The 12,495-nt window shown below is 37.8% G+C and overlaps 1 protein-coding gene across 2 annotated transcripts in view; it reads right to left on the reverse strand.

Moving 5' to 3' along the window:
• Positions 1–297: 297 nt before the first annotated feature.
• The window catches only part of LOC143353495 (uncharacterized), a 361,555-nt gene continuing 349,357 nt past the window's right edge, over positions 298–12,495 (reverse strand). For both annotated transcript variants that reach the window (XM_076786880.1, XM_076786888.1), the window contains one exon: positions 298–4,680. In XM_076786880.1, the coding sequence (XP_076642995.1) occupies positions 4,411–4,680 (270 nt within the window). In that variant the 3' untranslated portion in view covers positions 298–4,410. The remainder of the gene's footprint in view (positions 4,681–12,495) is intronic.

Consider the following 12,495-nt stretch of genomic DNA (forward strand, 5'->3'; position numbering starts at 1 on the left):
TCGACAGTGTTCAATATTCTGATAATTTTGATTCATTTTAAATTACTCTTAAATGCATCCAAAATGAATTGCAGTAGAAATCTATCTCAGATGAAGAAGAAACCATTGATTTCGGCATTCCAACACTGCAGAACTCAAAAAGAGAGTAGACGAATCAGCCATAACGTTCTAGATTGCGAATCATTATTCTAGCAGAAATGAAGATGACTCACAGATGAAAATGAAACCCATTGGTTTTAGCATTCCAACAGCACTGAACCTGAAAAGAGGGAGCGGGTGATTGAACTCGAAGACCGGTTATTTTTCAACAAAGTTTATTTTAACAGAAACAATGTACTGTTTTTGTTCTCTTTTCACCATTAATTTCTACTATACATAATATGAAGATAATCGTAGAATAATACACGACAGACGCGCGATGGAGAAATAAAAAAGGGTTTGTGCAGGAGGAATGGGAGGAGGGGAGGGGATCGATTGTCGAACATAGTTGCAAGAAAACCAACCGCGGGAGGAAACGAAGGGTGTGAAAAATAATAAAATGGATGGAAGAACATCGAAGTATCACAAGATTGCTTTATCGCCCGTTTCTATTGTCCCTCCTCTTCTCCATTTCGTTCGTTTTACGCTCGTGGCCCGAATAATTCTTGTCGCTTTATAAGCGAGACGCATATGCTTTTCAGCAAACAAGCAAAAACGTCACGGATCATTCGAGCCGAGTCTACAGTATTCTTGCATCCTTTAAATAACTCTACAGGATTTCTCTCGTCGAACGCATTTCCTGCCATGTAAAGTATCTTCGTCTCTCTCTCTCTCTTTCTCTCTTCTACCTTTCATACACATGTACACACGCATTCGACGGGTCTCTTTCACTCTTTCTTTCTTCCTCTTTCGTTCTATCCGAGCGATCCTGCTGCCCGATAACGTAATGATCTCGTGCCACACAGTAATGATGAACCCCGGCTACGAAACTAAATAAAATACTACGGGTCTTCTTGTAAAAGCACGATATAAATAAATGCTCAAGCATTATGTACAGTGATCTCAGTTTAAGTAAAAGCCGCTAGCTCGGTTAATGGCCGCGCGTCGCTCTCAAGTTTGCGTTCAATCTCTTTTGCAAAATGGGGGAAATTGTCAAGAAAAATTTTCATCTTACAGTAACAAACACACCTCGATTTTTACAAATATTTAAAGTAAACTGGATCGGAAGTCCAAATTGTGATTACAGCGAAGCAGGAACTTGGGAGCACGCGGAGCCGCGTAAGTTTATGTGTACATAATATTTATAAACGTATATAGTCTGCAGTAAATTCAGGCTAATGTAAATCTAAAAATACTGCTCATTTTTTACGAACTTACCAACTTGCGGTCTTAAACACTGTCTCCAACCTAGGATGTCTGCGTTTTCTTTACGTCTTAATTGTTATACGTGAATACAATAAGGCAACAATTTACATCTAAATAAATAAACGTTAAACGTTGTAAGTAAGAGACGAAAGAAGAAGTTAATTTACAATTCTTCTAAGCTACATTACGGATCCGTCGCTCGTACATCTATATTGTTTACTACGTATCGTCTGTGCGCGTGTACATTGATTCGCATCACGGAAAAACAATATGGCCGTCTTCTCTTCTTATTCGTGTTGCAACTTCACCTGATTACCATTTTGAATGTATTGAACGCGTTCTTACAATTTTATGAAACGAAAATTTTATTACGCGAACGTTTAAAGTCGACAACTTTCGGTTAAATTTACAAGTGCATTTCTATTTAGAAAAATTCTTCTTTCGTGACAGCTATTGTGTCACAGTTACATATCTCTCTGATAAATTATTTCAGTAAACTAAAATTATTCTTTCAAACTTTACAACTTTTCCATACATGTAACACTTGCGTACACCTTTTTCACAGATTGTTTGCAAAATCATGTACAACTTCTCAATTTGTCATCCGGTGTGTCATTCAAACAATAAATTAATAGTAATCGCCAAACAAAATTGTAGTTAGAATCTCACCTTAAAAATACAATTGTTCAAACATTAATTAATGTTAAATTTTTTACTTCCCATTATTCGAATAAGATAACGTCAAATATTGCAGAATGGGTATATCACTTATTTAAATTAGCATAAACAATTTATTATTTATACCGTTTATTATTTTTTTATTTATTTTTATATTTATATTTGTTTATTGTCTGTGATAAAATTCTAAAGAATTTAGCCATATTATGGTGCTAAGAATTTCAACTTAAATTTCATCCAGTTTTTAAACGAATCCTACTTGAAATTAAATTAAAGACCGTCCGACATTCCATACAAGAAGAAAAACGTGAACCATAAGTTTCGCCGATGACACGAATCCACGTGTACACGCGTGTCTATGAGTACGTTCATCATCGTACGAAATATGAATGTATATTACGTGTGCGGAGCTCACCCCGTTTTCTGCACGTAGAACGCTAGCAAAAATATAATTTAGTATATTTATCATTATAATTCATTCATATAAAAACTTCGTTAAAATATATAAAAGAAACAACGATTTGAGCAAATACGTATCTCCTACCATAGTTAAAAGTACCGTGTTCGAAACGTTCCTTTATTGCACATCAATTTTCGCTAATGTTGTCTCTTTTTCATCTCTCTTTCTCTCACGCACGCTTTCACGCAGTGGTACGTTCATCCATCTTCGCACTCGCAAACAACAATTATTTTTATACATACTCTAGCACGTACGGTTATTTATTCTCTTCGTTCTTATCTTGATCGGTTCTGTTACTGTTTGTCGCTGTTGGGTTCGCAGAATTACTCGAATTTACCGCCATTATTCGTCGACGATCATCGATCGATTTGTACAATGTTTTTTTTTTTATTCCCAAGGCATCGACTGCTTGGCTGATCAAAATTCTACAGAAATTTCAAACAACAATCATACATTACAAATGTCAGTATAGTGCACGAACGTAACGCTTCTCATCGAGCAAATGCGTTTTCTCAATCCGATTCGATATAGGTTAAAGATCCAAGTATAAACCGAAATCCCGATTAATATTCGAGGCAAGAATACTCGGAACGTTACTTCATAAAATTGTTTGTTGGAACATTCGCAGCACAAAGACGCGACAGAAGAAATTTCCAAGCAAGTCCAATCTTTCCGAATCGATGTGTATTATAAGAAAGAAAAAAAAAACAACTCATTTTCTCTGTACATTGAAAACGCCTAACCCATGGGTTAGAATTCGAATAATTCGCAGCTCTGGTCGCAGTAAATTCGCCTCTCAGGTAACAGTTGAGAATATTCGCATCGCGGCAATTTCAACGAGCCGTACACAGATCGGAAATTACAAATCACCGGGTCGATCGAGTTTCTCTACGGAAGGCCAGTCTTTGGAAGACTTTTTTGACGGATAGGCACTCGTTTCGTTGATCATCGAAATACTTTCTTCGGTTCGTGGAAAGACTTTTCAAATCAGCAAATTTATCCTAAATTCCCTATTTACCCTAAACTGTCCACTCCACATGTTTTGACACAAGTCCAAGGATCTAAAATAGAATTTTGGTCGGCTGACAAGTGTGTATAATCCGAGAAAGGGGTCAGACTTCCCGAACGCCAATTAATTCGTTTATTGTACAGTATCAGCTTCTTTGTGCTCGTCGCGTGTTTATCTCTAATTTATACCCGGACTCAGGGATCGTTAACACTTGTTAGTTACCCTCCGCTTCCTCCGCGGAAGAAACGAGAGAAGCCCGTCTAGCCGAGATCTAGAAGCCTGATCCGAAGTACAGATCATTGAAAGACATCCTAATAACTGTCCGATTAATAGACAATTTCAAATCGACCTGTAACCACGGTTAGACTGTAGTAAATCTAAGTCGAGTTGTAAGCACTGTAGCCTTAGGCACCGGGTGTCAGTATCCCCTGATCTAGGTTTCTACATCCGTGAATTACAAACTAGCGTTAGGTCACCCAGGCTCGAGAGTCTCTATCGATCACCTCTCGATCTCATCCGGGTCTCGCATCGATTATCTTCCGCATATATGGACGCGTGTGTCTTCGAATTGAAGAAGACAGGAAGGTTTTTTTTTTTAAATGTCTGGGCATCGTGAAACAGTTCAAGGCGCAAGAATGATCCTCCGTTTCCCCAGGTACTCGATTACAACCCGAAGGGTCCCGGGTTCACCCGCGTTCCACTGCGAAACACACTTTTAGAGTCTAAGTCGATGGACAACAGGCGGAGTCTCCTGAACAACGGTCCTCGGACCGCGTCACTGCTTGATGGGCTTCTTGAAGACGACTTCCGGCTTGCGTATCGGACGTGGTACGCGCCGTTCTATCCTTAGGGCCCTATTCGGGTCCGGCGAGGGCACCGACGCACCCTCCAGACCCACCGGAGTCTCCGCCATTGTTTGTCAGTTCCCCGTGCTACTCGGCCGCCTGCCGGGCATCTGTTGCTGCTGTTGCTGAGACACCGCTGCAACGGCTGCAGCCGCGTTCAACGCTGGCAGAGGTGTCTGGTGACAGTGCGCGCAGTGCATGCACACCGTGCAGGCCCCGAGCTTTCGGGCCAGCAGCACGCGCAGCTTCAAGGCCGGGCCCAGCTTCATGCCCATCGGGCCCGTCAGGTGGTCCTCCGACAGCAGGGGCAACGCTGCTCCGTCGATGCGGTGCTCGCGGAAATTCTGGAAAGAAAGGAGATCGTTAGGAGACTCAGATTTTATGCGTTAGTTTGTTGCGTATGTCCTATATTATTAGGTGTGCGAACAAGTTTACATCAGGGACCATAACTGTTATAACAAGAAAGAAAAAAGTCATGGAATAACAAGTATTTCATCGACTAAAATCGTATTGGTTACAAATAAGGATGATAAGTAACCGAACATTTTTTCACTTCTTGGTAAATATTATCGTTGAGAGAAATTCATTTCGATCACTTGTAACAGTTATCAATGAGATAAATTTATTTCGATCGTTCATAACAGTCGTCAATGGGAGAAGTACATACCAGTTATTGATGAAGGAAATTTGTAATAGTTATTATTAAATAGTACAACTCTCAAATGGTAGAATGCTACAATCAAAGTTTAATGTGATAAACATAATTTTTTCCAAATTTTCTCCTGACAAATTACACCCAAAATCATCTAACGTTAATTTAAGAGCAGGAGAGGTTCGTTCAACGTTAACGCTGAGTTGCGTTCACAGCGTGTATTATGCACGCTAGTTTTGATAAATGAGCCGTTCACTGCACAAATCGATTGACTCCACTTTTTGAAAAATCTTAAATTTAAGAGTCTAAGCACTTGGTATAACCATAACTAACATAATATATAATATATAATAACATAATATATAATTAACACCATTAAACGTCAACATTTTTTTGGCCATTGAATAATAAATAATTTATTACAGAGCCCATTTTGATTAACTCCGTACTCTAATGTAAATCGTTGCAATAATGAAACTCAAGTGCACTAGCAAGCGCTGAATAGTTAGAAAAGTCCAAACCCCACCTCATACAATTCAAATGTGACTATAATGAAGATTCAGAATTTAATGCCATTAATATAAGGAAATCTGTAGCAGGTAGACCCACAAAGTTTGAAAAATGTAGATCAGACTTTATTATATCCTAAAGCTAGAACTGTGACAAGGGAAAAAAGGAGAGACATGATGGACCTGCTAAAATTCATTCCTCCTGTTAAGCATGATTACTATAAAAACTTGACAACAAATCGAAACGACGGGTCCTCACATACAGCTGATGAAGAAGACATCATTTATATTGCTGATGAATTAATCACAAATAAGATATTATAACAAAACTGTTAATATTCATTTTTATGGAAAATCTGTAATAAAAATATATAATAATTAACTTTTTCTGTAATAAAAAACTTAAAAATTTTAACTCTGAATCTAACTTTATTACTTTTTCCACTTGCCAAATCGATTAACTCCACCAGTCACATAAAAATTGTACCACTACTGACGATTATTTTTTGGCTATTCTTTCTTATTAATTTTATATACCTTTTTATATACCTTTATTTGAATTTATATTATAAAGGGAATTTTAAAAACCAATGTACATTATTTCATCGCATTTCTCAACTTTCTGTTTTATGGAGTTAATCGATTTGTGCAATGAACGGCTCAATTATTATGAACAAGTGGAAAGAAATTCGATCATCGATAACTATTATGAGCGACTGAAATAAATTTCGCTCATCGATAACTGTTATGAGTGATCGAAATGTACTTCTCTCATTGATAACTGTTATGGGCAATCGAAATGAACATCTCTCGTCGATATTATCGACTCGATAACTGCTTGAGCAATCGAAACAGTTTCTCTTCATCGATAACAGTTATCGAGGAGGATCCAATTTTTTGGGCACTAACAACTGTTATTTGTAACCAAAAAGTATAAAAATCGATATTTTTTAATCGTTTTGTTCTTCGAATTTTTGTCTTTATATTTTGTGTAGATTATTTTAAATTTCAATTAGAATAAATTTTTTAGTAATGATTTTTATCGTAGAAAATTTTAGAATAACTGTTACTTTTGGTCCTTGCATACAACATTATCGCACAGCTATTTATCTTTACGACTTTTCTTAAAGTATGTACATATACAATATACTTTTCAGTATTTATTTTTCGTTTTATTTTTTTTTCCAAGAAACATATGTAGCCTGTCATACCTACAGCGGCCGGCCAATTTGACCGTATGAGATAATATGTTATTTTACTCTTCTAAATCTAAACAATCAGTGTAAAAGAGAGGCTATTCTCAATGTGGCAACTCAAAATAAATGAGCCGCCTTATTGAATGAGACTCTATCAAGTTACGTACGTGCCTGGTTGATAATACTGTTTCACGGTAAATACATCTAAACCGCAAAGATGGACGATGCAGTACAATTTTGTAAATCGTGGAGAGAGCATCGCAGTATTTTTTATATAATTGAAATTATATAAAAATAAATTTGTATCGCCATTTTTTGGATTTTGTTTATCTACTGATTCATTCAGCAACAAATTGATTATTCTCTACGTTTAATTATATTAACAATAACTTTTTAGAGGACCGGCACGGTATTTTGACCGCGCACGGTAGAAATAGGTATATAAGAAGTGTCGGTAGGTTTAGTGTTAGAACCTTTTTATTCAATCGGTCGGACTTTCAGTTTCAATCGTTTCTTTCTGTTCTCGGTGGTACTTTAAAGCGGCGATCTTCAAAAATACCCTCGGACATGCAATCAATATATCTTCGCCTTAAAAAGTTCGGGAAAATTTAAAAGCTCGGTCGTTGGGTCCCCCATTAACTGTGAGTAAGGACATGAATACAAATTCATCGACTTCAACTGAATAAGATTATTAGAAAAGAAAAGAAATATCCGCAGTCTAGTTATGATAAATAATAAAGCGGTTGCCGATGACTACATTGTTAATGCGACTACTGGAAATAAACTCAAATTAATCAAATTACCTTTCTGCATAAAGAACTTCATTAAATATTTGTATAATTGATCTTTCTTCTCCTGCAAAACCGATTCCATTGCTCCATAAAAATTAAACATTCCATGAAAAAGCTAGGTCCAATTGCCCTGTTATGTACCTACAGCCGAATTTTCATGAGAAATATTCCGAAACGCGAACCCAAAATAAAGGATGAATGTGTTAACACTTTGACTGCCATACTAGAAACCTCAAAAAGCCATAAAATCAGAGTAAGTTATTTAATGAGATAAAAATTGAAAAAAGTTAAATGTACGACATTGAGTAGTCCCCCAACTTTCTTGCATTTTACAGATCCTAATCAAATTTGGTACGATGAATATATTAACGTAAAAATTCATTTAAAAACCTGTAGAAATAATTCCGTCACCCACGTATGGGTAACATGGCGGTCAACGTGTTAAAGATTCATCAGCAACATTTCAATAACGCAGGCCCGAAGAAGCCAGTCCATTTCCTCAATTAAATATGTTCACCGCGCCCAGGCTGATCCTCATTCAACAAGCCCGAAGAATGACACCCACGCATCCTCGCCGGCTGCATTAACAATCCTGCCATTCCTGAATACCTCCGGGCGACCCTTAACCCTCGCGGAAACGAGCTCGAAGGTCGAGGTTTCATGCGAGGAGCGGCGCGCGCCTCATCTCGCGGAATGCCGTTCACGGTTGCAATGCGTCGCGGAGCGCAACAAGGTGCATCTTCAACGACGCGGAACGCCGCATGGCGCTCGCTCATTAAACCTCTGGTTCCGCAGAAAGTCAGTCGAGTTGCTCGGATAGAATCAGACTGCCGGGGACCGAAGGAAACTGAAGCAAGGATCGAGGAATGAAACGAGACGTGGCGAGGGGTAACGAAACGAGGAGGATGAACCAGAAGAAGAAGAAGAAGAAGAAGCGGAAGAGGAAAAGGGGAAAAAAAGGACGGACGATTCATTCACGGCATCGGGGGCCACGGACGTAATTGCGGCTGCAACCGCTGCAACTTACCCCCGCTGCATTGCACGCGTCCGCTCAGGCCACTCACACCACTCACTATACTACGTATCGTCTCTCCGCCGCTGCACACGTTCGCGGAATACGGTGATTGCTCAGCCCGCTTATGAATGAAATATTCAACGCTCTAATGCGACTGTTGCACGCAAAGGCAGACCGGTCTTCTTCGAGGCATTCCGTTGCGAGGGGGAAGAGGGACGCGTTTGAAGATCAGGATCGGGATTAATCGAGGTCGCGCAACGAGACCTTGGAATTTATGGCGGCGCCTGGAATGGGAGCAGTTCTCTTTTTGTGAGATTTTTGGATTCTCTTAGAAGATAATCGTTGTACGGAAAGTAGCAGTTTGAAGATGAATTATGGAGACTGGAATTTTTGGGATTGCTGTAACGAGCGATTTAAATGATGCGAGTAGGTATTTCTTAAATGTTAAATATTAACTTGAGAATATAATTTGCTACAAGTTCTCAAGAAATCTACAATATCTCCGATTTATTTTATATTTTGTGTCTCATTTCATTTTGTATAGAAACCAATATTCCCTCGTTCAGGTAGGTATCAATTTTTTAAAGAGTTATTTAGATTGAGCTATCAATTTATCTCATTCGATTTTATAATCAAACCAATATTCCCTCAATCTCACTCCAGTTTCAATATGTGAACTTTCAGGTATCAATTTTTTCCAGAGCTTATCTGGATTGAGCTAACATACAGTTTCTGTAGCCGTTAATTCAGCTTTTACAAAGGAAAGCCTTCAGATCGTCCCAAAATTCTAATAAAATTTCTCTAATATTTGTCAAAGATAAAACGCGGTATACTCTTTTTAGTTTCCTATATAACATTCTATAGATTGTAGAAAATGAGGATTTCACCATCGAAACATGTGTAAAGAAAGTCGCATTACTTACGAGACTACCTGACACATAAACAAGCAAAAATATACAAACGACAAGTAACTCCAAGAAATTAAGAGAGAGCTAGCCAAATAACCTCAAGCCTACTGTCTCAAATATTGTAACAGGCTTTCCTGTATATAAAATGCATTGCACGAACGTTCCACATATCCTGCGTCCAATCAATTACATTACATTATATCAAACTGTTTGCAATATTACAGATACTCTATCGATCTGTTAAATACTACATTTTTAAAGATCGATTTGTCCGTGTGTTGAATACAGTTTTCAAATACATCAATTAGGTCGTTTTATTAAATGCCGCGACGATACGAACATTGTTCATATAGTAAAAACATGTGCAATTTGTGAAGTGTGTATTCTAGTTCATTCTTTTAACCTTTCATTGCATGAATTAAATTTCTGTTTTATTTTTATTTTTAAATTACCTTGAAATTTCTGAATGAATTTTTGCTTCATTTCCAGTAGATTTATAGACCATAACTACAATCGCATTATACAGGGTGGAAATTATAAAGCGTTACAGACGAATATCTCGAAAAACATTTATTATACGCAAAAATGTTTCAGATGAAAGTTGTTCAGTACCAAGGGGGACATCGTGTGGTGGAACATTAATTTTTCCCGATGGACACTCTAAGGTGAGGTGAAGATCAACTTTCTTTTTTTTTAAATGGAATGATATGTTTTTTTATCCACCATCAAATAGTACGTTTTAAGATGGGTTCAATGACCTATGACTCAAGGTAATTAAAGTGAAACTTGCAGGTAAATGCAGAAAAGGTATAATCATTGGGAAAAATTAAAGTTCCACTACATGATGTTTCCTTGGTACTGAACAACTTTCATCTGAAACATTTTTGTGTATAATCAATATTTTTGGAGATATTCGTCTGTTATCACTTTGTAGTTTCCAACAGAGTTGTGCTTATTCAGTTACGTTCCAATTCAATTGCACAATTGAATTACATTGTATTTCAATTATATAGTAATTCAACTACGTCGTAACTGAATTACATAATTCAAACCATTCCATTAATTCAATTACGAATTATTTTAATCAGATGTGTAATTGAAATACAATATAATCAAAATACAGCTCCCCAAATTATGTATAGCCCAGAACTTTGAAGAATTACCTCGTCCTTGTTTGTAATACGTCAAAGCGATAGTATTATTGGTTAGTGGTAAGCTAAAAACGTTCCTTTTTTCAGTTTTTTGTTATTAGATAATGTATTTCATTTTACTTACATATATGTTAATAATATTATAATATTAATGTTTGTTTAATGAGTCTCATTAGATGATTGTCGTTATTTTTTCCTTTAATATATATCGTAACCTAAGTAAAGTAGAGACATGTTTCCTTTTTCTGCTTTTTATATTTATGTTTGAAATTTAAAAAATTTGTAACGCAGAAGTTATTTCTGTTCAGATATTATAAATTTATAAATAATGAATACCTTCTGTTTGAAACCTTCACATGAATTTTTCAACCTCCTATTACCTATTACTTTATTATTCTTTAATTTTTAATTGTAATTTTATTACATCGTAATTCGTAATTGATGTAGTTTAATTGCAAAGTATTTTATAATTGTACTCCATTGCAATTACGAATTACATTGTAATTTAATTGAACGGAGACCTGAATTACAAATTTCAATATGATTGAGCTACAATGTAATTCAATTACTTTGTAATTATAATTCCAGGAGTAATTCAATTGTAATTCTGCACAACTCTGGTTTCCACCCTCTATATCAAAAACTCTGAGGTTTGTAGAAATAATGTAATTAATAAGCTCTTCAGTAATTGTGCCGTAGCAAGTAGAAGCACAAAAATATACTTTCGTACAATAACCCCAAACGAAATTGTTAAATTACATTATTGAGTTGTTAGTTCATGAGTGAAGTTTCTGTTGCTGTTGAAGGACCTATTAAATCATCCTCAGCCGTAGGCCTCAGACTTCCAAAATTTATGGAATGATCACCGGTAGATATGTATTGTGTTAGTAGACCTTTCTGTAGATAAATTGTTAATAAAACTGTTGGGATTAACCCCATATTGTATTTCAATCCTTTACAGGGTATGCAAGGAGGAAGCTCCATTACTACGCATGCGTTGCGATTTTCTTTTCTTCGTCAATAGGTGGCCTTGCTTACCGGAGGTCATGTGCAGTGTCGCCAGATCAAGACTTGTTCCCCCACTCCAACTTGCTCTTCTACCACGCTATTCCCCCACGCTTCGGCCGCGGTCCGGTCACGTGACGCATTTCGTCTGTGTTGTGTATACTCCGGTACTGGCAGAGAGAGGGTAACTTTTTCCCCTCAATTCGTGCTCCCTCCCCTCATCTGGCGACACTGGTCATGTAATCCGCTTCGCCCTCGTGCACGCACTACTGTACGGACTTCTCGTGTTTAATAAATGTGTGGGCTATTAATGATTTGAGTTTCTCTAATCAATAGAAACCAATTGAGAAACAGACTCCTCTGTGATTTCTATGTCTTGCAATGAATGCGGACGATTTTTATTTTGCACAAAGATCCGCAGTATACTGGTTACGTTTCTCTCGAGTCTACCCAGCGAAACTACAAAGTTCGAACAACGACCATCATTGAACTTCGCAGATCTCGACGTTCTCGGATCTCGTGGGTGCCGTGGCACGCGAATGCGAGTTGGCTCGTTGTTTTTAGTGCGATTCGCTGCGTCCGTGGATCATTAAACGCGAGTATGCGGGCCAATTGCTCGAAACGTTAGCCCGGTGCGTTCGCTTCTAATAACGGTCCGGCCAAAGGCTTCTTCCGCGGCGTCTCTAGTTCCAGCCGGCGTAACGACTTAGTTAATTAGCGTTTACGCGAAACGACCGTGAAGAGCACGGCCGCGTCGACAGAGTTCCGCCGCGCCGTTGTACCAGCAGCGGTTTCCATCGCCGCGTTTCAACCTGTTTTATACCGTTACCGTCGCTCGGTACGCTATCGGAAATTTGAAACAATGTCAGTCGTGTACCCTGGGTGATAGACGGCCGCCGCGTGTACCTCGTCGTCGTCGTTTAACACCGGTG

This window comes from Halictus rubicundus, chromosome 1 (assembly GCF_050948215.1).
Source record: "Halictus rubicundus isolate RS-2024b chromosome 1, iyHalRubi1_principal, whole genome shotgun sequence".
Taxonomy (NCBI): Eukaryota; Metazoa; Arthropoda; class Insecta; order Hymenoptera; family Halictidae; genus Halictus; species Halictus rubicundus.